Genomic DNA, 23,632 nt, shown 5'->3' with positions numbered 1-23,632 from the left:
ATTTGCCATTTTATAGCTTCTTACCCAGTTTATAGAGACGGTTTTAGAGCTCTTCTCTGCCAATTTTTTTTTTTTTTTGCCACCCTGGTCAGTCCATACAGTCAATTATCTTATTTGTTTAGTCCAACTCCAGATCTTTAAAAATGAGTTTAAAATGTGTTAAAAAGCATTGGTCATTACCAGAACAGATCCTTGGAGTAACCCCATTTCTCCATCCATGGTGACAATCATCCACTTCCTCTCTGATTCTGATCATTTGGCAGTTATCAACCTTACACTTTGGATTTTAAAAGATGGAAGATAAACCAATTACCATTGCAACAATCCCTGTTCAGTTGAAGATTTTATTTCTTTCCTGTCCCCCTTTTGAGCAGGAGATCTTCCTGGTTAGAAAATGTAAAACTTCACTTAGGTTTAGAAGATACATGAGAAGGTAATGCTTATTGCTTTCACCAAGGTCTCTATTTCATTATGTATTTTTCTTTCAAACTCCTTTTCTTGAAAGTTATGGTGTCTCTCTTCCTCCACCACTTGCATTTTTATGCCATGTTTTAATTACATTACCATGTGCTTTGCTCGTTAATCCCTTCAATACAAACAAAAGTATATTTTTCTTTCATCTTTCATTTGAAACAACTTCTATTGGATGGGAAGCTAGAAGAATTCTTCCATAGTATGAATTGAGATAAATGGATTTAAGTACTTTTTAGAGTTGCTATACCCTGCCAAAACAGAATGTCTTGAAGCTGTATATGTCTGATGGCATATACAGCTTCTTCTCATTTTCCTGGATTACTGGAATTGCTTCTCCTATATTCTCAGGCCTGCAATCCTGTAGTAGTAGCTTTTTAATGATATACAGTATGTTAAGCTTTGCTGCAAATAGAGAAGTGTTACGTTAATGAAATACCCCATGCACTGGTAAGTGGTGAAATAAATAAGAGGGACCCATGCTGCAAGCCTGAATGGCGAAGCATCTCTCTTTCCAAGGAGAACCTTAAACTGCCTATTGAGAAGATAAAACTGTGTTGTTCACGTGGTGCAGAAGAAAAGCATATAACACCCTTTCTCCTAAAGAGGTAAAACTGCTTAAAGTAAATAGAATACAAACACTAGTTTTCCTAATAGCACACTTAGGAACAGGGTGATAAGGAGACTGCAATCAAAGCAGGAATACTCAAGAGGAAATCTTTATCAGAATCTTTTTTTAAATCCTGGAAACACAATTCATTGAGAACTGAATATAGTCAGTGGTTACAGAATGTTGAATGACATTGGGAAGAATAGAATTCCCTCTCTGGGGGGACGGCTGGCTGAGCAAGAGTTGGATTCAATCCAGCCAGTATTTTGCAGCAAGTCTCATCAATGCATGTGGAAGCACAGTGTAAATGTACTGCACTAGGAAAAGGAATTGTTAGATGGCAGGGCATGAGGAATAGGAGTTTGTCCTTATGAACAAGCACAAAAGTCTGATACACATTTTCATTAGATAATGGATTGTGCCAAGCGACAAGAGATTTGTCCTGTTTTTCCCCTTCAGTGTATAATTTGAATGTTGGGAAAAGCTTGTTTCCTCTGCAACCAAGGAGCAATCCTGAGGAAAGTAATCCATCTTTTTCTCCAGCTACAAAAAATTTTGAGGGCAACCTGAAAATACGACTCCTTTTCAACTAAACTCTCAGTTTGCTAGATATAGGGCAGGTTTACATGGCCGTCTCTGCTTATTTTCTCTGTCAGTATGCAGGAAAGAAAAAGGGGCATGTAGAAAAGAAGCAGTGCACCTCTAATCCATCGTGGCTTGGTGTGATCTTTATTTTTTCCTAGCTTGTATGAGCTCTTAGGCTCACTATATAGCATGCAGAATTCATGTATATGTTCTTCTTTTACAGACAGGTGAACAGATCCATGTCAGTCTCCCACTTTCCCAACAAGTTTCTAATGAGAGCAGGCTCTCCATGTCTGAATCTGTCTCTGAATTTTTTGATGCGCAAGAAGTGCTTCTGTCTGCAAGCTCATCAGAAAATGAGGTTAGGAAGAACAGTCTTTACTTGGTGTTGTAATTTATAATTATGATACCTTTATGTTTGTGTAACATGAGATTGAAGTGCTGGATGTTTCATTTTAATTAGGAAAACTGGGGCATGGTGTAGCCTGTCCTTGGTTCACATTTATGAACTGTGCTTTGTTGATGTTCTTCTTAAACATGCATGTCTCAGCCAGTGTTCCATGTATGAGAACAATCATGCTGACCTATCAGTTAAGTTTATTGCAAACGTTACTGAGATAATATACATTTATTTGAACACTCTGAAATGCTAGACAAAATAAGGGCTACCATATCTGACCTGCAAAACTGAGGACAGTTATAAGATGGCACCAAAATGTTAGAATTTTTGGAATCTCTCTGTTGCTTTTGCTTTTAGCAGCCCCCATGTAGTAGTCCTGAACTAAATGCTAAGTAATACTGCTACACTCCAGGTGGGGCCCTTTCGATTTTAGCAGGATTAGTCCAGAGTAAAGGAAGTGTTTGTTTCTTACTCTGTCCTTAGAACATTTCTGAAATCAGTAGTTCATTATCTCTGCTCTATTTTTCCCCTGTAAAGGACCGTTAGGTGGCTAAGTAATATGTAGATCTTGCTAAAAAGGGCATAGTAGAATATAGTGAAAGAGAGATACGGAGGATTTAGGTCCAGCTTGGAATGCTTACTTGAAACTATTTCCCATTGAAATCCCTGGAATATTCTTCTCAATAAAGGTATTATGATGTTTTAAAACAGTTTGTATTCTGTTTTTCATTACCTTTGTAGTTCTGGAGCTAATGGCAGATAATGGCTGAATAAACAAACATTTTTTTCAGGATTTTTGGTTTAATAGTGAAGGAACATAATGGTGGTGTTTGCTTCTCTGTCATTCCCATTTGGGTTCTCCTGCCAAAGGGATCACCTAAACCAGTGTTTCTCAACCTTGGGAAGTTTAAGCTGTATGGACTTCAACTCCCAGAATTCCCCAGCCAGCCTTGCTGGCTGAGGAATTCTGGGAGTTGAAGTCCACACAGCTTAAACTTCCCAAGGTTGAGAAACACTGACCTAAGCAAACATTTTGGAAGTCACTGGTTGAAGAACTGTCCATGTCCATTGAGCCACCTCTCTTGGGGAGATAGAAGAACACCTACACCAGTGTTGTCCAAACTTGGCCACTTTAAGATGAGTGGACTTCAACTCCCAGAACCCGAACCCTAACCCATGGCTGGCTGGGGAATTCTGGGAGTTGAAGTCCACTCATCTTAAAGTGGCCAAGTTTGGACAACACTGACCTACACAGTGGTCTCTAGGCATAGTAGCAGCAGTCATACCTGTCAGCCCAGGTCAAGCATTATCCAATACAGATATTTTCCTCTTACCTTGTATTCAAAACTTTACTGTGGTATAAAATTCATGGACATATTCAACACGTGGGTTGTCTTATCATAGTTTGTTAAATGATGATTGGTTGAGTTCATATAATACACCATGTGAATTTGTTTGACAAATTACATTATAAAGCTGTTGTGAATGGCAGGAGAGGGATAGTTTATGTTTACATTCCAGAATTCCTTAAAGCAAAAACAGAATACAAATGTTAATTTTTCTGCCAATCCTTGGCAGACCCATTTTGTCTTTTTATTAAGTAATAATATTTTGGGAAGCTCTGACTAATAAATTTTATTTTCACACTCAAGTTCTTATGATATAGGTAGTCCCTAGTTTAAGAACGAGTTCCGTTCCCAAGGTCTGTCCTTAAGTCGAATTTGTATGTAAGCCGGAACAGTTTTATTGTATAATACTGTGTAAGTAGTATTGTGTAATTGACTCAAACCATTGGGTATTTATTAACTCAAATCATTGTGTGTTTAACTCAAATTTTGCTATAGTAGACTCCGTTTTTAACTATGGGTCGTCTGTAAACCCGGCATTCTTAACCTGGGGACTACCTGTATTTCACATTCCCACTCATATCAGATGGTAAGAAGTACTTGCTTGAGTCATCTGTATTTAATAAGACAATTATCTTTAACAGTTGACACCACTTGTATAGTTTCAGTGTGGAGGTAGCAGAGAGAAGTTAATAATTTATGTACCAGCTAAAATGGTTAATAATAATGGCCAGGGCTTCTCAAAGCTGCATTGTTGTTCTGCTAGGAGGGGGGTTCACCACAAATATGCTGGGCCTATCAATGTTTTATTGAATGGGCAGAATTTTTGCAGGCAAACGGGATACAGCTGAGGAAAAAAAACAAAGTTTATAAGGGATTTGAATTTATGACAATAGCATTTATGTTTCTTTGGTATAATAGTAGTAATAATAAGTATTGTTATTCATTTTCTTCATTAGGCTTCTGATGATGAATCTTACATTAGTGATGTGAGCGACAATATATCTGAGGACAACACTAGTGTGGGAGACAATATTTCTCGGCAAAGTATGCGGTTTCTTGACTTTTAGAAAATAAAATATAAATGATGTATACAGGTATAAATAGGAATACTTCAGTCTGAGAGCTACTTTCAAATTGTTTCTAATTTACATTATTAATTGCATTAAATTACTTTTCTTTCGGTTTTAATTCTATGAGTTCCTTTTAACATATGTTTTCTGTTTTTCTGCCTTTATCCTCTGCCAAGCTCTTTGTCATCACAAGGCACTTTCAACCTCTCTTCATGTTAATCCTCTTTCCTTCAGCCACTTCAGGATGTAATATATGCTTTTTTTGTGTAATTCCCATCCTTGCTCTCTCTGTTACTCTATTTCTGTTTTCCCATTGACATATCTTCCAGTATGCTCATCTCTAATTTTTCCTATCTCATTGTTCTCTCTGCACCCCATTATTCCTGTCTTGAACCTCATTATGTACCTTCTTTCTAAATTTCTAACTCGATAATCCTCCCTCCCTCCCTCTTTTCTCTCTAGCAAGTAGTCGAATGCAAAAGTTTTGAATTTAAACCATTTTGAAGTAAAATGCTATTTCAAGTTTGAAACAGCTGTTTTGAGTGCAACACTTTTTTTGAATTTAAAACTGCTGTTGCAGTCAGTCTTGAAACATTTGTAAAAAATATTGAAATAGCTCTTTTGAAATGTGAAGCAGCTGTTTCATGCTTGAAACAGTTGTTTTAAACTCTAAAAAAGAGTTTTCTGGACATTTGAAATCACAAAACCACACATTTTCCCATTATCTTTTCAGAAAAAAATGGAAATTTTGGAAAAATGTATTCATTTTTATACTTTGTTTACTCATCTGTTCAATTAAGAAACATATATTGCAATATGTATAATTTGGTTTACTCATACTCATATGTTTGATATGTTTATTAAATTTAAACATGTAATTTAGTTAAACAATTACATTTGCTAATTGAATGTACATAAAAATGTTTTTAATTTTTGTTACAAATGAAACTATAAGCTGTGGAACTCTAGGAACCTAGGATCTCTTAATTTTGTCTTTTTTGTAGTACAGGTAGTCCTTGACTTATGATCTTTTGTTCAGAACCGTTTGAAGTTACAGTGGCACTGCATGAAGGGGCTTATGACCAATTCCCAAAGTTATGGCCATTGCAGCGCCCCCGCAATCATGTGAACAAAATTTGGGTGCTTGGTAGCCCGCCTGCACTTATGACTGCAGGGGCTCTTCAACTCCCCCTACCCCCCATCTCCTCCCATGCCCTTTTGGCTTCCTGCACTCTGCGGCCCTGCCGCCCTAGCTGACCTTCACCATCTTCTTGCTCCCATTGCTGACCAAGCATGCCTGGCCTGACCCTTCGCGAGGCAGCTGCTGACTGCATGAGGCTTTCTTTCCCAGGTTGTGCATAGTGGTTTCCTCATGAGACCTGGGAAAGATGGCCTCGTGGCCAGCAGCTGCCTCGTGAAGGGACTGGGCTGGGGCGGCTGCAGCTTCTCGGGATGGCTGTAGCTTTGTGCTGCACTGTGCTGTTGGACTGGGCTGGGTCTGGGCTTTGCGCTGTGAAGGGCTTTGCGCTGTGCTGTGGCTCAGGGGTTTTTTGCAGCCCTAGAGTCATGGCACACCAAGAAGTCCCTTTGTGCCACACTGCCAAGATGGGCCGGGGCTGGGCCTCACGCCATGAAGGGCTTTGCATTGTGCTGCAGCTCAGGGGCTTCTTGCAGCCTCAGAGCTGTGTGGTTCTGGGGCTGCTTGCCATCGCACAAGGCAGGGTGCAGGGTCGCCAAAAGGACAGAGATGGGGTGAAATAGGCAGGGGGGGAGTTGAAGGGGAGACAGTTCCTTACCTTAGGAGAACCAAGGCCCAGGGCTGGGAGGGACCAAGCCCTGAAGGCTTGGATTGGAGTGGGTCCTCAGCTAATGACTGGTGGAATTCAGTTAATGACGGCAGCGGGGAGTGTTGGGATTACCATCGCTAAGCGATGTGGTCACGTAACATCATGCTTTATGACTGCATCACTTAGCAATAGAAATTCTGGTCCCACTTGTGGTCGTAAGTCGAGGACTACCTGTAATTTTATTAAAGATTACAATTTACAACAATAAAAACTAATACAAACTAAAAAAAATAAAAGAAAAATAGAAGGTGCAGAAAAGAAAAATAGAAAGAAAAAGAAAAAAAAGAAAAAATAAGAATATAGTAAATAAAAAGAAAATAAATATATAAAGAAGTGACTTCTCTCTTCATCATATAAACAATTTTAGTAACTTATCACCTCCTCTTACAATACAACAAATGATCTCTTCTTCCCTTATCCCATCTCTTATCAATAAATCCATAAAACCTCGTCATTTCAGTCCTGATGTCAGCAAAAGTCCATTAAGGATTATGAACAACATAACTATTTTAACCTTGATCAAATAAACCAACTTTATATTCTTTTTTTTTACTTTTAACAGTCTTGATTATTAGTTCACTCAAATAATGTTCTAGAACTTGATTTCTTTTAATTTTTTCTTTGTCCCTTCTCACAAAATTCTTCAAAGCTTTAACAAGCCCCTTTTGTAAATCCCAATATAGGAAAATTATCCAGGTCACTCTCTTGGTTTGTTATTTGTACATCCCTGTTAATTATTAAGACATCAGCTGGTTTCTTTTGTATGTCCAGCGTAACATCTTTTTCCATGTCATTTTTGTAGCCTTTCATTTTTAAGTCCACTTTCAAATCAGTCTCAATCATGTCAGGTAATACTTGTTCCTCTTCCATAGCATCTTTTAAACACAGTCTATCTATAGAGGCAGACACTCTTAAAATTAACTTCTGGGTCCATTGTTCAAAAATATCCTTCAATATGTCCAATGTTAAAATATTTTGCTTCATTCTGTATTAGTAAATCCAGTTTGAGTGTTCTTCTCCTTTAATTGTAATCTTTAGTTAGTAATCTTCTAGTTCCCTCTAGTGTTCAATTTTTAAATTCTTATTATTTTTTTTTTAAGAGTTCAAACAAAAGCATTTTCCCATTGGAAGGGTTCTTTATAATTAATTCCAAAATCTTATTTCAAATTTATCTGAACCCTTAATCTATTTGTAACTTTCTAAAATCAAAGTTTTAATCACCCTTTTGCTGTTTATCCCACCCACCCCCCGCCCAAAATTTAAGTCCTTAAACTTGTATTTAAAACTTTGTTCGCTAAGGATTGAAGGAAACTCACCTGGTGCTGTAAAACTAGTTGATCCAAAGGTTCCTAAGAGCTAAAAAGCAGTTAACAAGCAATTTCTGGAAGTGATTAGAGAAGGAAGTATGCAAACCCAGTGTCCTTAAAAGCACCAACTGTGGTTTGAGCAAGATGGCTATTCATCATCTCCCAGAACTCTAATCCTGCCAGAGACCACTGTCTTGTGGTCTCCTTGTTGAGGGGCTACTGCCTGGAGCACTTGTGAACAATCTCAAGTCCTCTCCTTGACTGTAGAAGAATTAAGAAGAGCTGGTCTACTTGCTAGCTCTTCATTCTTCTTCTGCCGTGGTCGTCAGCTCTATTTTTCGTAAAGCCATCTTCAGTTCACCATTTCTTCCCTGGCAGTCCAGGATTTCTTAATTTTGTCAGTTTGACAAATTGAAAAAAATAAAGTTGAAGACGGAAGAAACCATTAACATGATAATAAAACAGAGTTCTATCCTTCGAGACCTAGTCAAGAGCAGATCCACTGACCTCTAGGTAAAGACTCAGCAATAGACAAGCTCACAAGCAAAGCAGGTGCCAAATCCTCCTTCCTTCTGATGAAAATGACAGTGCTCCCTAGTGGCTGAAATGCATTTTGTATTTGCACTTGAAAGTTGTACTGCATTGCTTGTGCTCTGTGTATAAGAAGTGTAGTATTCCGCTACTTGAAAAAAATGTCTTCTAATTACCAAAAAAACATTTTGGGGAAATAAATGATACCAGTATGTGAACAACTTGTCTTATTGCATTTATTATTCAAAAATAGTTCCTTAGATTTTTTTAAAGAACTATTGCCAAAATGTTTTGATTTTTCCAATTATTTTACAGAAAAAGGGCCTGGGGAAAAAAATAAACCATCTTCCCTCCTATTTTTTTCATTCTTCTTCCCAAGCCTTCATATTTCTACCTCTACCAGCAAGTAGCTAATTGAATTGTTATATGCAAAAGTATAGTAGCATTAAAAAAATCCTTTTAAAAAAGAGATTGCCTTCTTTTAAAAAAAATAAAATAAAAAGAGAAGGAAAATCTGTTTTGAAAATAAAGTATTGGGAGTAAAAAAGCAAAAGTGGAAAAGAGTGCCAGATATAATTCTGTAATTTCATCAGTCGAGGAAGCTATTGAGAAAAATCTGAAGTGGTAAAAAGGCAAGCAATGAAAGATTAAGTACTTATATACACCCTGCCATTTATTTTGCTGTTCAGATATTTCAAGGTAAGCAACCTCTTGTGCAGCTTATTGTCTCTGTAACAGTTTGTATGTACACATGACAAGGGAAAGGAAAATCTAGGTAAAGCTATGTAAGGCATTGTGTGATTTTATACAGAAAATAATGACACCTGGATGCCATGTAAAATTCTGTGCACAATAAAAGCTTCATTTGGAATAATTCTTAACCAGCTTTCCTTTAGAATGATTTAAAACGTTTTTTTTTTAAGTTTTTTTTCTGGCACTGGTGTAGTGGTAGTCTCAGATACAAGGGAGGACATATGGCCTGGGTAGTAGTACCAAGTTCAGAAAATTAATACTAACTCCACAGTGCATTTCTGAATCCATGATGTCAGGAGACAGTATGACTTTAGTGGTACTTTTGGTGAGTTGACTTAAAAAAGCAAACAAATTATGACCCCAAATAAGGAGGATCATTTGGTCACAAGCCTTGTTGTAGACTAATGGAAGATAGATCAAATTCAAACATAGTACAGGAAGTCCTTGTTTAGTGACCACAATTAGGACCCACAACTTGGTCATTAAGCGAAGTGGTTGCTAAGTGAAAATCACGTGACTGCAACTGCGCTTACGATTTTACTTCAGGTTTCCTTTGCTGCTTGTTACTTCCTTCAGCTGAACTGGGGTTCTTTCTCTTTCTCTTTCTCTTTCTCTTTCTCTTTCTCTTTGAGGACATCTTAGTATGGGGTAAATAAGCAAATGAAAATAAGAGCAGAGAGACTCTGTGAAGGTTGTAAATGTGAGGACTGGTTGCTAAGTGTTTTTTAGCACCATCATAACTTCAAAATGTCACTGAATCAGGCAGTTGCTAAGCAAGGGCCACCTGTAGTTTTATATAATATTGTGCCATACACACACACAGACACATGCACACACACATAAACATGTATCTACTATATGTATGGATGTGTATATCAACACAATATATAGGTTTCATGTTCACTCTGTTCTGTTTCTCTTTTAGTAATGAATGGTGAACTAACAGGAGGTGCTTTCAGAAATGGACGAAGGACATGTCTTCCAGCACCCTGCCCTGATACTAGTAATATTAATCTGTGGAACATTTTGAGAAATAATATTGGGAAAGACCTTTCCAAAGTATCAATGCCTGTAGAGCTTAATGAGCCTTTGAATACTTTGCAACGCCTTTGCGAGGAACTGGAATACAGTGAACTTTTGGACAAGGCTGCTGAAACTGATGACCCCTATGAACGTATGGTAATGGGCCTGATTATGGAACATGTAATGTTGTTCCATAATGTGTTCATTCTCTCTTAGACCTCTGATACTATGCATTCTCTAAAAGGAGTGATGCTGACACAAGAAGGGCCTCAAGTTTGCACAGAATGATCATTTGTTTGCCTATAAAAATATATTCTTTGTAATATATTTAAGAATTCCAAGATGGTCTCTCCATCTCTCTATGACTCTTTTCTGTGTGAGACATATACAGATATGTTCTGACAGAAAGAGGGTTTGGGGAATTTTTATATTGCAAAGTCTTGCCCAAATATCTTTCGTTACATTGCCCAGAGTTGTGTTCTGTGAGATGGGCGGCTATATAAATATGATATATAAATAAGTAAATAAAAATAAAATTATGGTTTGCATAGGAAAAACTCCTGGTGTACAGTCTCCATTATATTTATTTATATACATGAATGGTGTTCTGTTTTCTTTGTCTGGGAAATATATCCAAATTATTGTTAGTTGAGTCTCAAAAGTCCTTTAACTATGATATATCTTCAAAGGGTAAGAAATACTCTTATTCTTTTTTTTTAATGATGCAGGATACATCCACTATTTTTTTCCTATTATAATACTGCCTTTAGAAAAGTAATTGTAGATTTTTTCCTAGCAGCCTTCTTTTTTTTTTTAAAGTGGTTAAATATCAACATGGGAGACATTCACTTAGGAAAGTTTATGTTTCTGATCTGGAAATACAAGGAATATAGTTACCTCACTATATTCCTTCCATGACACAATATGTATGAATGAATGGTTTACTACAGTCAACAACCACATTTTTCTCCATAAAATGATCTGTCGTCCCTTCTCGTATCTGTACAGTTAGATCAGACCCTTAGACCCAAACAATCTATTAAGTATCCAGTTTGGGACATCTTTTTGGAGCTTCTGATTCCCATGCAGCTGAGAAGAGAACTTTGGAACATAAACATGATTTAGATTTGGACAATTGGGTTGTTTTCGAAGCAAGTATGGTATTTTATACAATGATCCTGTTTGGAAGAAACAGAAAGCATTGCTTGCATATAGACTGAAGCAAAAACTTCCAAAGCCCTCCCTCCCTTCTGGTTTGTGTCATCTTGTGCAGCTCATAAGAAGCTGTGATTCCCCATAACAAATAAATGTGGCCACTGTATTTTCCTCAGGTGCAGAATCCCATAGATCGTCGTAGCATTCCCCCTTTTTTTTTCACAGAACTTATCTTTGTAACTGTTATTATTGCATTATATATTACATTATACATAAACAAACAGCCTGGGCTCAGTGTCCATCCTATCTCCCCTTTAAGTCTTCAAGATATATAAAATGCTTACATTTTTCTTTCCTGCATTTGAAAGCATTTGAGTCTAACTATAGGGCATTAGCCCTGGATTTCTTTCTGTTTGGATTTAGATCTCCCTGTTCACTTCCACTTTGGAAGCAAATGAGAACTTAACAAACCATTTAAGAACATAAAAATATAAAACTGTTGCTGAAAATGACAGGACAAAGGTGCATTTATCCCCTAGAAAAGAACATGTTTGTGTATGCAGTTGCTACATGTCTCAGGCTAGTATCCTTCAGAACTGTTTTCTTAAATACTGTTTTGTTGTTCCAATTAGGTCCTTATTGCTGCCTTTGCAACTTCAGGATATGCTTCCACTTACTACAGAGCAGGAAGCAAGCCTTTTAACCCTGTGCTTGGTGAGACTTATGAGTGTATCAGGGAAGACAAAGGATTTCGATTTTTCTCGGAGCAGGTAAGATCTGTTCTAATACTGTATGTCTTTAGTTTCTGGGTGGATGGAGAGTTATTTAAAACATTTCATCTTGCTTTATGAAATGTTGATATGACCCTCAGATTTGTTTTAGAACTATATTTGTTTTTGAAGCATTAGGTAAAATTCAACATTGTAGAATTCAGCTTTGCATTCATATTCTTCACATAGTTGCGTAGAACTTTTCATTCGTATATTGTCAGAGCGATGATGAACATGAAAACCTTTTGTATTTTTTGTACAATTACTTGTATTAATTTTTTTTTCCAGGTTAGTCACCACCCACCCATTTCTGCCTGTCACTGTGAATCAAAGAATTTTGTGTTTTGGCAAGGTATATATTTTAGTTACAAGTAGAAGAATCAAATTTCAATTGGAAAAAAAAAAGAAAATGAACTTTTATACATTTCTGTTTTTGAATTTTAGTTAAACAGTTACAATAATCGCAAAGGCCAGTTTTTTTTTCTAATTACATATTTGACACAGAGAAATTAGAAATCAAGAGTTTTCTGCCTCTGGAATAGCATATTGCTCTGTTTAGAACAAGACGTATTAGTTCACATGATATGTAAGATAAATACGTATAGCATTTTGCATCTTTATAAAAAATTGTTCTATTGTTCAGATATTAGATGGAAAAACAAATTCTGGGGGAAATCAATGGAAATATTGCCAATTGGAACTCTGAATGTGACACTTCCTAAGTAAGTATCTTTATTCTGCATCCCTTTTTCATTATTAAACAACAAGTTATTGTTTAACCTGACAGATATGAAATCAGAAAAAGTGCAGAGCAGAATAGGATCAGTTTTTAGGTAGCAATAAGAAAGCTGGGATCCCTGAAGAGCCAGAACTCAGTGTCCTAACTATAACTATTGAGATGAGTTCTGTTTGAGCAATTCATGGTCACTTCTTTCGATCTTTATGAATGGTTGCTTGGCATAACTCAAGAGAACATTTTTCAAAGAGAATGAAAACACTCAGATTTCCCTGTGCTATTTTCCTTAAAAAGGTAAATATATTTTAGTAATTGAAAATGAAGTATGCCCTTGTACAAACTCAGCATGGGAAAGTGGAGGAAACCTAGTGTACTTTTTCAGCCTTACTATTCTTTAGTATGCTTATCCTGAAGCATTGTTGCAGATGATCAGCTGATGCCAGCATGTTCTAAATCGGCTTGCTTCACACAGAACTAATGCAATGTGCAAACAGAACAATACATTTCTCAGCAAACATGCAACCTATGTGTAATTTTAGACAACTGAAATTTTATTTTTTTTAATTTATTCATTAGATTTGTATCTTGCCTTTTGTTCAGGAACTCAAAAGAGACCCCACCTCCTTTTTTTCTACAACCTTGGGAGATAGGTTGGGCTGAGAGAAAGTGGCCTCAAGTCATTCAGTGAGCTTCTGCAGCTTAGAGCGGGCTAGAATCTGAAGCTCTCTGATGACATATTATGGCTATGTGGTTAAAGTACTTTAACCACTTTACAACACTAGCTGTTTTTGTCTCAGTCTAATCTGTCTCAGTGGCTTACATTAGCTTCTTCCAGAAGTATCTCTTGTCTTGCCTGTGAGCAACAGAATGATCAAAGACACAATAATTGGAGTGATAATTGCAAGTGGGTATATTCATGTTAACCAGTTTTTGTGGTTAACTCTCTTGTGAACATAAGCATAGCCTTTGGAGGAGTAAACAAGTTTTTTTAAATTCTGTTATGTGGGTGTTAGTGCCACCATTGTAAAACATCAGAAGTATTACCCTGCAAAGCATGATTTCAGAAAAATGTTTGACGGTCTAAATTGGATTATCAGTTTAAATGATGTAATGTTGCACAGAGAAAGTGGAGCTTTCTGTGGAGCAAGAAGACTTCAGCAGAAGTACTCACCCTTCAGTATATAGAGACCCAAACATCTGAAGGACAAGCTTTTGGAATCTGCCAGAGGGGATGTGTTCTTATGATTTGCATCCCAGACTGAGATGACTTTCCAAACACATTTGTCAGGCATGCTCTTTGCTGTGTTTAAGTCTTATTATTCATCCAGATTTTTTTGAGCTTTAGGAAGCAGTGTCGATATGATTGCTGTTGGATATAGACCCATGTTCAACTAATGTGGTTTTATCATGCTTTTTATGGTGATGTAAAAATTGATTGTAAAAAATTGTGGAGGGACATAAAGGTGGAGAAAAGATAGAATATAAATGTTTAAGTAAGTGAGTGGGGAGGTGCACTTTTTCCTTTTTTATGAGTTGTTTTCAGTATTGGAAAGGTAATAAAATTTATTTGCACGTGAACAGGGAATGATTTAGAAAAGGTAATTCTGAAGCATATTACTCCTTCTTTCTAGGTATGGTGATTGCTATGTTTGGAACAAAGTCACTACTTGCATACACAACATCCTGAGTGGAAGGAGATGGATAGAGCATTATGGAGAAATAACAATCAGAAATACAAAAAGCAGTGTCTGTATTTGTAAGCTCACATTTGTCAAGGTAGTTTTTCTGTGATCATCAGCGTGAACAATGAAGGGGCTATGCATACTGCCAATGGCCTATTCACAGGGGTGTCTGGAAATACACTGAGTAGTACACTAGCTTTTACGGACTTATGTTTCAGTGGGGAGAATAATGAATGGTCATTTCCATTAGCTGCCGGAAATCATGTAAACTGTAGTGGCGATATTCCTATATATTCTTATTGGATGCCATGATTAATACAATCAGTGCCTTTATGCATGTGCACTGATGCAAATCTATAAATACCCTGTATAGCTCTGTGGTTTACAATGACCTATAATAGAACTTTCAGTGTGTAAAACTGTACTGTTCTGCATCGTTTTATTTAAGGTCTCTTAACAACAACAACAACAACAACAATTTATTAAATCTATATGCTGCCTGACTCCCAACGATTCTGGGTAATAATACCATGAACCTGGAAGTGGCTCCTAGTTGTATGAACCAGTTCTAAATGTCAGTGAAAGAATTGCAAGAAGTTTAACTGGAAATCTTTTTCTGTTAACTTTTGATCTTCAATCCTTTCCCATAAATAAATAACCTGTATTTAAGCAGAATAGTTATAAAAACAGGGGACAAGCCCAATCTTAGATGAATCTTCCCCTTTTTTCTATCTGTCACTCAAAATGATCTTTCTAGGATGGGTGGGAACTTCTGACTTTCCACATGGATCTATGGAAGCCAGTATTAGCAATATTTAAAAGAGTAAAGATTCCCTGTCTTCATCATAAGATGCTGTGAGATGCATATGCATTATCTAAAATACCTGGTATTTCCTTTAATAGTTTTATTCCTGTGCAGGTTGATGTAGATGTGATCTGTTAATTTACTGTCAATGGTGCAATTAATCAATTAAGATTTCTTTTAACTAGGTCCCAACCCTGCTGGAGTTTCTGGGCCTTGACAGTTAGGTGCATGTGCAGATAATTAAAAAAAAAAATAGAAAAAGCAGTTGTGACTGGATTCCCAGCCAGAAATACTGTTTTCTTTTTGAGCCCCAGACAAACGTTTTAGAAGGAAGAAATCTGACCTACAAAATGCTTTCCCTTGTCAAGAAGAGTAAAGTACAGTGGTACCTCTAGTTACGAACTTAATCCGTTCCGTGACTCTGGCTGCAACTCGAGTTGGTCTCAAGTCGAGGTAAAGTTTCCCATAAGGTTCAATGTAAATACGGTTAATCTGTTCCGCCCTCTGAATTTGGTCGCACCACGCGGCAAATTTCCCCATAAGGTTCAATGTAAATATGGCTAATCTGCCCTCCGAATCTGGTCGCACCCCGAGGTAAATTTCCCCCATAAGGTTCAATGTAAATACGGCTAAACAGTTCTGAAACATACGCATTTTATTTTTAAACCTCAAAAACATGAAAAAAAGTATAGTATAGCACAGTATGAAGAGGGAGAATGGGGTGGGGAGGCAGTTATTGTTTGGAGGGAGAGTCCCCCTCCAAAGGGACATCGGGGAGATCTCCTTCAGGGGTTTCCTCTCTTCTTTGCCTCTTAGCTGCAGGCTCAGTTCTGGGGAAAAACCTGTCTAAAGTCAGTTGCCAGCCTGCTCTGCAATTTCTTTGGAGCCATGCTGACAAGCACACCAAAAACCTTCCAAACGCCACAAAACACACCACAAGCCTAACCGAATGTCTCCTTGCTACCGCGATCTCGCCCACAGGAAGCCGCAACCGCGTGGCAGCAGGGAAAATGGCCGCGGATCCGGTTCGTAAGTAGAGGCGGAGTTCGCATGTCGAGGTAAATTTTTGGGGCCGGAGTTGGTCGTATCTCGAAAAATTTGTAAGGAGGGGCGTTCGTAACTAGAGGCACCATTGTACTTTTGAGTAGTGTATAAAATAACCTTGCTTTTACTCCCTTTTCCATTTTCCCAACAATAGCACCTTTTTATGATCTACAGAATTTGAGCAGCTTGTAGAAGCAAACCTTAATATTCCAATCCCCTTTTAAATCAGAAGTCCGCCATTACTCAGAGTACTCATATATATAGTGTGTTAGGTTATAAACAGGATTACATTACATTTATTCTCATGGGATTGCATGTGAAGAGCCAGAGCAGTTATTGAGCACTATTGGTAAGGAATCGGGGTTCCCCCCTTCTTGCAGTTGATTGGTGGCACAGAGGGCCTCCTCTTGATGCTGGATGATTTATTTTACATTTAGCAAAATTGTACAATTTGGTTACATTTTTAGGTGAATTACTGGAATTCTAATGTAAATGAGGTTCAAGGCATTATCATGGACCAAGAAGGAAAAGTGGTGCATCGCCTTTTTGGAAAATGGCATGAAGGATTATACTGTGGAGTTGGACCTTCAGCAAAATGTATATGGAGACCAGGTAAAACATGACATATATGTAATTGTATATATAACTAAGCAAGTAATAAAGAAGTAGAATTTGTATTACAGATGCAGGGATTTCATCCTTAGTATATTAGATATGATAGTTTGGAACATTACTTGTTGCTTAGAAAGTCTTACTGTAAGTCACTGCTGACCTTTTCTAACTGTATCTTTCCATGATGAAATATAAATAATATACAAATTCAGTTTATTTAGAAAGCTGTGCATTCTATAATATGATCTAAGGTCAAGCAGGTATCATGCAAAATGCTGCAAGTTGTTAAATGACATATGTTGGATGAAGAGAGATGTAATATTTTGAGGATGGTAGCAACTGTTTAATGCCACTATTGTCATTGAAATGAATGTGCATTTTTCAGTATTATACCCCATTTTTTATATTCTTCAAGTGGAACAGGAAAAGAAACAGTAGCTCATTTGAAAAAGAAAACAATCACTTATTGAGTCAGATTGGACTTACTGGTTAGCACAAGATTACTAACAGTCAGCTTTTTCCAAAACTTGGAGGATGAATTTTGCAGAACTGAATATTAAAGAACATTGGAAGAGGAGGTAGAAATAATGTAGTGGGTTTCATGCAGTACCTCTATTGATGGAGAAAAAAATAGGATCCTTTGATTAAGTATACGAGTTGTACCCTCTGAACTAAATCTTGTGTTTTTCTAACTTTCCAAAAATATTAGCTATGGGGCAGTAAGCAACATTCCTCGTTCTCCTATAATTCAAACACTGGTTTTGTGATTTAACAAAAATGGATGGTTCTTTTATGAGAATTGGGTGAGAATTTGAATTGTCTTTATCTTTTTAAATCTGGGATAACGTTTCAAGGTAGACCACAATACAGGTAGTCCTTATTTAGCAACTGCCTTGGATAATGACCATTCGCAAATATGATGGTAATAAACGGTAATAAAAAAATCATTTTTTGACCAATGCGGCATTTATGACAGCACAAGCCTTCAGTGTGAAACTGATTAAGGTCTGATCAGTGTCAGACAGGAGCTGCCAGTCTGTGGGAGGGTTCTAATCAAATAATTAAGATCACAGAGCTAAGCTTGTTAACTTACAGTTAGCACTTTTTAGGGAAGGTGCACTTAGGAGAAAACCAGCTCAGGAAGAGCTAACTTGTTTAAGCAATCTCTCCACCCTGCAAGGAGACAAAAAAAGAAAAAAACCAGGTCAGGCCCAGGACCCTGTATGAGAGAACTTTATCTGAATGAGACAGCAGCAACCAGCAATCTTCAGAGTCTCCCTCCCTCCCTCTCTCTATCATATGGTTCGCTTAGTGACCATGTCTCCAGAACCAATTGCAGTCACTAAAGGAGGACTACCTGTATAGGCATCCAGCTCTTGATTGGGATGGGATGGTGCTGGCAGTTTTGTAGCCTTTCTATTTCCAGAATAAAGATCATTGAACTTTGAAGCCTGGATAAGATACTGGATGCCTACATTATGGAGACTTGGGGAGGTTATTTCTCTTAGTCTAGCTTACTTGGTTTTGTGAGGATAAAATGGATGAGTGGGGAAAATTTGTAAGTAGCTTGAACTTTCAGGAGGAATGTGGGATAAACAGAAATATTACTAAACATTCCTTATTTTCTGTTTTAAAAAATACCGTTTGGGGTATATGTAGTTGCTCTTTTACTCACTCCCATCAAGTATTCTGTTGCAGCAATAATTAAGTCACCTAATTTAAACAAAAAACAAAAAACACAATTCTTCCAGTGTGCATATTAATCCTTAAAACATTAGAATGAATGCTGTGTGCTTCACGAATCAGTATTCTTTGTATTATGAGAGATGGCACTATCTGGCTGTCCTTGTCTTGACTGGGAGGTTAAACAGGGCTGAACCTGGTTAATACTTCAGTGGGAGACTCCAGAGAATATACAGGCTGCAGAGTAGACTATGGAATTGAAAACATGCCCCAAAGAAGACAGTAGCAAACCACTTCCAGCAAAATTATATGGATTCCATGAATTCACCAGAAGTCAAGCTGGCTCGAAGGGCACTTTACTTAAAAGAAATTATTATGGCTCAAATGCATAAATGCTTGCTCACAACAATAGCAGGCCATATAAAAGGTTTGCCTCTCCCTGTAAAACTGGCCCATCCTGTATGCTCAGTCCATGCCAGGAGGCCGAGGGTTCCCCATGTATGGGAAGTGAGAGGGCGGGGACTCAAAACAGTGCTTTTCACAAGATGGCCTGGCTGACATCCACCTTGGCATCATTTCAGAAAGCTGTCAAAGCTGAATATTTTCATAAGGCCTTTAAAGTGTCCTTGCTTTGTAAAGTTGTTGTGTTCTGGTTTTATCCACTTGTAAACTGCCATGTTTTGGCCTGATTCAGTGATATAAAAATACAAGTAAAATAAAACATAATGTGAACGCGGGAGCTATGCCTCAGTGAAAGATCACACGTTCAGTATATGGAAAGCCCAACATTCCGTACTGGCAGTAAGATTACTGCCATTTAAGCCCTAAGCATCCCCTTTTGGAGCCTTTCTGTGGAATCTTTCAGGATGACCTTTCCTCCTGAAGTAATTTTGTTCTCCATGCACAGAGAGGCATGGAATGATTGTGTCAGATCACTTCCTGCCTTTTTGGGTGAGAGGGATTTTGAGGGACCAAGTTTGGGAGAGCAAGTGGGGGCCCTAGCCAGGCAGTGCATATTTTGGCAACAGTATGAGCAGTGCATTGTTTCCCATATTATCTCACTAATGGGTAGAGCAGGTCTTCACACAAAACCAGTGCTTAAAGAGTTTTGAGAGCTGGCAATGCTGGTCATCTTTCTGCAGTGCATGCAAGGTGTTTAATGAAGAGCAAGGTACAAATATTTTCTTCTTCATGTAGACTTAGTATTTATTCACAATGGTTAATTACTACCTTTATTTTAATTTTTAATACAGGCTCCATGCCAACCAATTATGAGCGTTACTATGGTTTTACAAGGTTTGCCATTGAGCTAAATGAGTTAGATCCTGCACTGAAAGACCTTCTTCCAAAAACAGATGCACGATTCAGGCCAGATCAAAGGCAAGAAGTACATTCTTTTCTTATCTCTGCGGCTGCTTTTGAGTAGATATTGTAAGGAGTATTAATGTTAAAACTGGAATGTCTTATCAAGTAATTGATACATGAATCACTGTTGATCAATGAACGCTGACTCCAGACTATTTGAGAAGCATTTCAAATATTTTAATATGAGAACCTAAAAACTGCAGCAGACAGGGATCACCTTAAAACAGATTTTTCCCTTTCTCATTTTCTTCCCCTTCCCCCCTCACAAATACTTTTTGTAAGATGCCGTCTGCACTAAAACGCATCTGCATATTGCAGAAACAAAGAAGGCACATGGTTTGTCCAAAATAATGGAGTTTAATCATATGTATTTATGCCAATTTAATCAGGGAATCAGCTGAAAAAGATTTATTTCCTGGGATGAGAGCGCTATTAATTTCACCTAACCTGCATTATATGCAATGTGTGATTTTGGTGCTTACTGAAGTTTAGGATTTCTGGGTGGTGTTGTTCTGTTTCTTGGAGGTTGGTACGTATTTACTAAAAGATCCAATTGCTTAACTACAGGCATTTGGAGGAAGGACATTTAGAAGCAGCAGCAGCAGAAAAACAAAGGATTGAAGAACTCCAGAGATGCCAGAGACGTTATTTAGAGGAAAACAATATGGAGCATGTACCAAAATTTTTTAAGTAAGTAAATCTCTCTTTCTTTCTTTCTCTCTCTCTTTCTCTTTCTCTCTCCCCGCCTCATTCTTGCACAAACAGAATGTATCACTAAAATAAAAATATAATAATCAAAAGATATGAGAAAAGATACATTTTGTTTTTACTGGAATGTGGGATTGGTACATATAATGGCATAACAATATTAACAAAAATACTATAAATGTTTTCAGCATTAAAAATTGCCTTGAATTATACAAAATATGTGTGTTTCTTCTTATTATACAATCGGATTATTTCAAAAAAGGAGTTAAAACCTAGGGGAGGAAGTTGATTGTAGGCTAGGGTCTTATTCCTCAGATAATTTTGAACCAAAGATGATGAATTTTGAAATGGACTTAAATACTGAGCAATTAATTTTATTTACAATAAATAGTTATTGGATAATTCTTGAACTACAGTGGTCTAACATTAATCCTTGATCCCGAAGTTGGTGTTTTGTGCGTGCAGGAACTATCTTTCATAAATTTTCCCCTAGCGAGATGAAGAAAATTGTCCAAGTGAATAAGCATACATGCAGTTCCTCTCATTTATGTAACCATGTGAACTTAGAAAAACAAAAAGCTGCCAAGTATCTAAGAGTAGAATTCAGTCTCTTTTCTCCTTCTTCTCTGCCAAATAATTATTTGATTGCAATTTCATTTTTCAAAAGGGTTCCTCGACAAATAAATTAGATTGAAGTATATTTCTATTCTTTTAAAGGATATTTCTGAATTTATTTTAACCAATAACTTTTTTTTTTTAATTTTGCAGAAAAGTTACTGAAGCTAATCAAAGAGAAACATGGGTTTCTAATGACACCTACTGGGAACTCCGAAAGGATCTTGGCTTTAGTAAAGTAGAAACATTCAAACTCTGGTAAACTGAGAATGTAGATCTAGTAACATATAACTCTTTAAAAAGAGAAAAAACCACTATGCACAACATGTTTCTTATAGCTGATGGTGATTTGTGGGTCTGCAGGAAACCTTCCTTTGCTTTTATGTTCAATTTATAATGGACTTCCAAAAGTGCATTAGCCCAGATTCTGAACATTTCTGTGATCCATAAATTGAAAAGAGGGGAGGAAAATGCCCAGACCCTTTATTTATTCAGATGCGGGAAGTGCAGCATAAGAGAAGCATGTACTGATTTGGCCAAAGATGCTTTGTGGAGTATCTGGTGCTTTAAATAGATATGAAGAGTTCAAAAATAAAACAAATATTGTTACAACTAACTTCTAGAATGTCTACACATGTAGTTATTGAATCTTGATTCACATTAGAGTACTTGTTCATTTCTAGTGTCTCTGGTTGTTGTTTTTTTTTATGTGTTGTGCTTGGACTAACTATATCAAAAATACATAATGCTTTTCTAGAAGCTCTTCCCATTCATATGCCATTTTTCATGCCTTAAAAACAATGTCAACTTGTACATTGTTATTTTAAAATATGTATTATTTGTCATTTCTCAAGGGCAGATTTTTAAAGCATAGGATTTTTGTTCATATTTTAAATAATGGATAAAGTGTATTATTTATGGAAAATGAACTCTAACTGTAAAGCAAATGATGAACTGGAAATGTTTTATCTTTGCAGGTTGTGGTTGTATAGACAGGTTGAAAGGAAATTTTGTAATGACCTTGGGAAGTTATCCAAGCTCACATTCTCAATGCCTAATGCTGTGATAAATATACCATCTCTTATCATGACTTCTCATAGCTTCCCACTGTCTCATTTTCATAACCCTTTATAGAACTGAAATTCCCTAAAATTTCGCATGAATGTTAAGCACATCTTTTAAAGCTAGAAAAGCATCCTGCAGGGGTATGATCAGGCTGATAACATATGTATCCATGCTTTCTTATGTACATTATATATTTTCTTTTCTCACCTCTTTGGGATTTGTTGGGAGAAGCAATGTGACACATGCACTACTTTCTTGGTTGAATCTTGCTAATATCGTTTTTATGCAAAATTATATTTTATTGCTTTTTCATAAAGCAATTATATTTTTGGATGAAGAAATGACCTAAATGGCTATTATGTAGCACATTTTGATGTATATGTGGAAAGAACCTGGATGATGTCTCTCTCAAAATTAAATGTAGTTGGTTAGCATGCTTTGCTAAAATCAATATATAAGGTAAAAATCTTAATGCTTTTTAATAGAATCTTGTCTTTCATTCATGTCCAGTGATTTAATTTATCAATACCTTGGACACTGGCAATAGAAAAGATTTCCTTGTATATATTTCAAAAATAAGATTTCTGTATATTCATTGCACATAATTCTATATTTTATTGAGTGCATTTTTTTGCTTTTCTGTAAAGGCACAGAGGTGGCTATGATTTTCCAAGAGCAAATGAACTGTATTTAATTGTCTATTCTATGTATTACTCATCTTATTTCCCCCATGTCCATTTCTGCTCAACAAGCACACCTGTCTAAGGGACAGCCTGTTTAACAATAGGGCTGGGATGTACCATATTATCTGGACATTTGTTATCTGGCTGCAATTTCTCTTTGAACTTCAGTTGTAATTTAGGATCTCTTGGATTTGACCAAGGCTTAAAATATGCAAGATATTCTAGTAAGAGCCTCCTGAAGTACAGGAGGAGAGTGTTTATATGATATGCACATTTTATTCAATTGGAAAAAGAATTAGAATGCACGAGATAAAATATATATGGACTCTTACATGGTCCTTATTCAACAGGAGCTGTTAGCATGCCATTGTCACATTGGGGATTTTGTTAATGTAGTAATCCTTACGTTATTAGTTTAGTCAATCTCGGTAAAATTAGGAAGAAAGAATGCCTGTCTACTCCATATTCTGTATTCAGTCTGCAATTTGTCTCTCAGGATTTTGTTACTATCTCTTCAAAGACAGAATTATTTTAAAAAATTATAAATATTGTAATTTAGTTAAATGTCCAGACCACATGCTTAACAAGGTCTGTTATGAATCAAGCTGACTTTCACATAACATGCTGCCCCCAAGTAACATGCTGATCTTGATTAGTTTTAAGTTTGGCTATCATGTTATTTGAAGGCAGGCCATTTGGTTAGTTTATAATATATTGTGCAAATCCTGATAATCAGTCCATCTAGATATCCAGACTGAGCCTG

At 36.8% G+C, this 23,632-nt stretch overlaps 1 protein-coding gene across 10 annotated transcripts in view; it reads left to right on the top strand.

Moving 5' to 3' along the window:
- The window catches only part of OSBPL6 (oxysterol binding protein like 6), a 103,340-nt gene that overhangs the window by 73,761 nt on the left and 5,947 nt on the right, over positions 1 to 23,632 (top strand). For 9 of the 10 annotated variants that reach the window (XM_025169813.2, XM_007433180.4, XM_025169807.2 and 6 more), the window contains 11 exons: positions 1,890 to 2,027; positions 4,372 to 4,459; positions 9,849 to 10,102; positions 11,734 to 11,871; positions 12,160 to 12,223; positions 12,515 to 12,593; positions 14,239 to 14,383; positions 16,606 to 16,750; positions 19,687 to 19,813; positions 20,366 to 20,488; positions 21,275 to 22,885. In XM_025169813.2, the coding sequence (XP_025025581.1) occupies positions 1,890 to 2,027; positions 4,372 to 4,459; positions 9,849 to 10,102; positions 11,734 to 11,871; positions 12,160 to 12,223; positions 12,515 to 12,593; positions 14,239 to 14,383; positions 16,606 to 16,750; positions 19,687 to 19,813; positions 20,366 to 20,488; positions 21,275 to 21,383 (1,410 nt within the window). In that variant the 3' untranslated portion in view covers positions 21,384 to 22,885. Of the gene's footprint in view, positions 1 to 1,889; positions 2,028 to 4,371; positions 4,460 to 9,848; positions 10,103 to 11,733; positions 11,872 to 12,159; positions 12,224 to 12,514; positions 12,594 to 14,238; positions 14,384 to 16,605; positions 16,751 to 19,686; positions 19,814 to 20,365; positions 20,489 to 21,274; positions 22,886 to 23,632 lie in introns of those variants that run through there. The other variant, XM_025169811.2, reaches the window with a different exon arrangement.

This window comes from Python bivittatus, unplaced genomic scaffold, assembly GCF_059951505.1.
Source record: "Python bivittatus isolate LINGU-HERP-01145 unplaced genomic scaffold, Pbiv_v1 ctg000200_np1212, whole genome shotgun sequence".
Taxonomy (NCBI): Eukaryota; Metazoa; Chordata; class Lepidosauria; order Squamata; family Pythonidae; genus Python; species Python bivittatus.
This window is presented reverse-complemented; position numbering and strand designations above follow the sequence as displayed.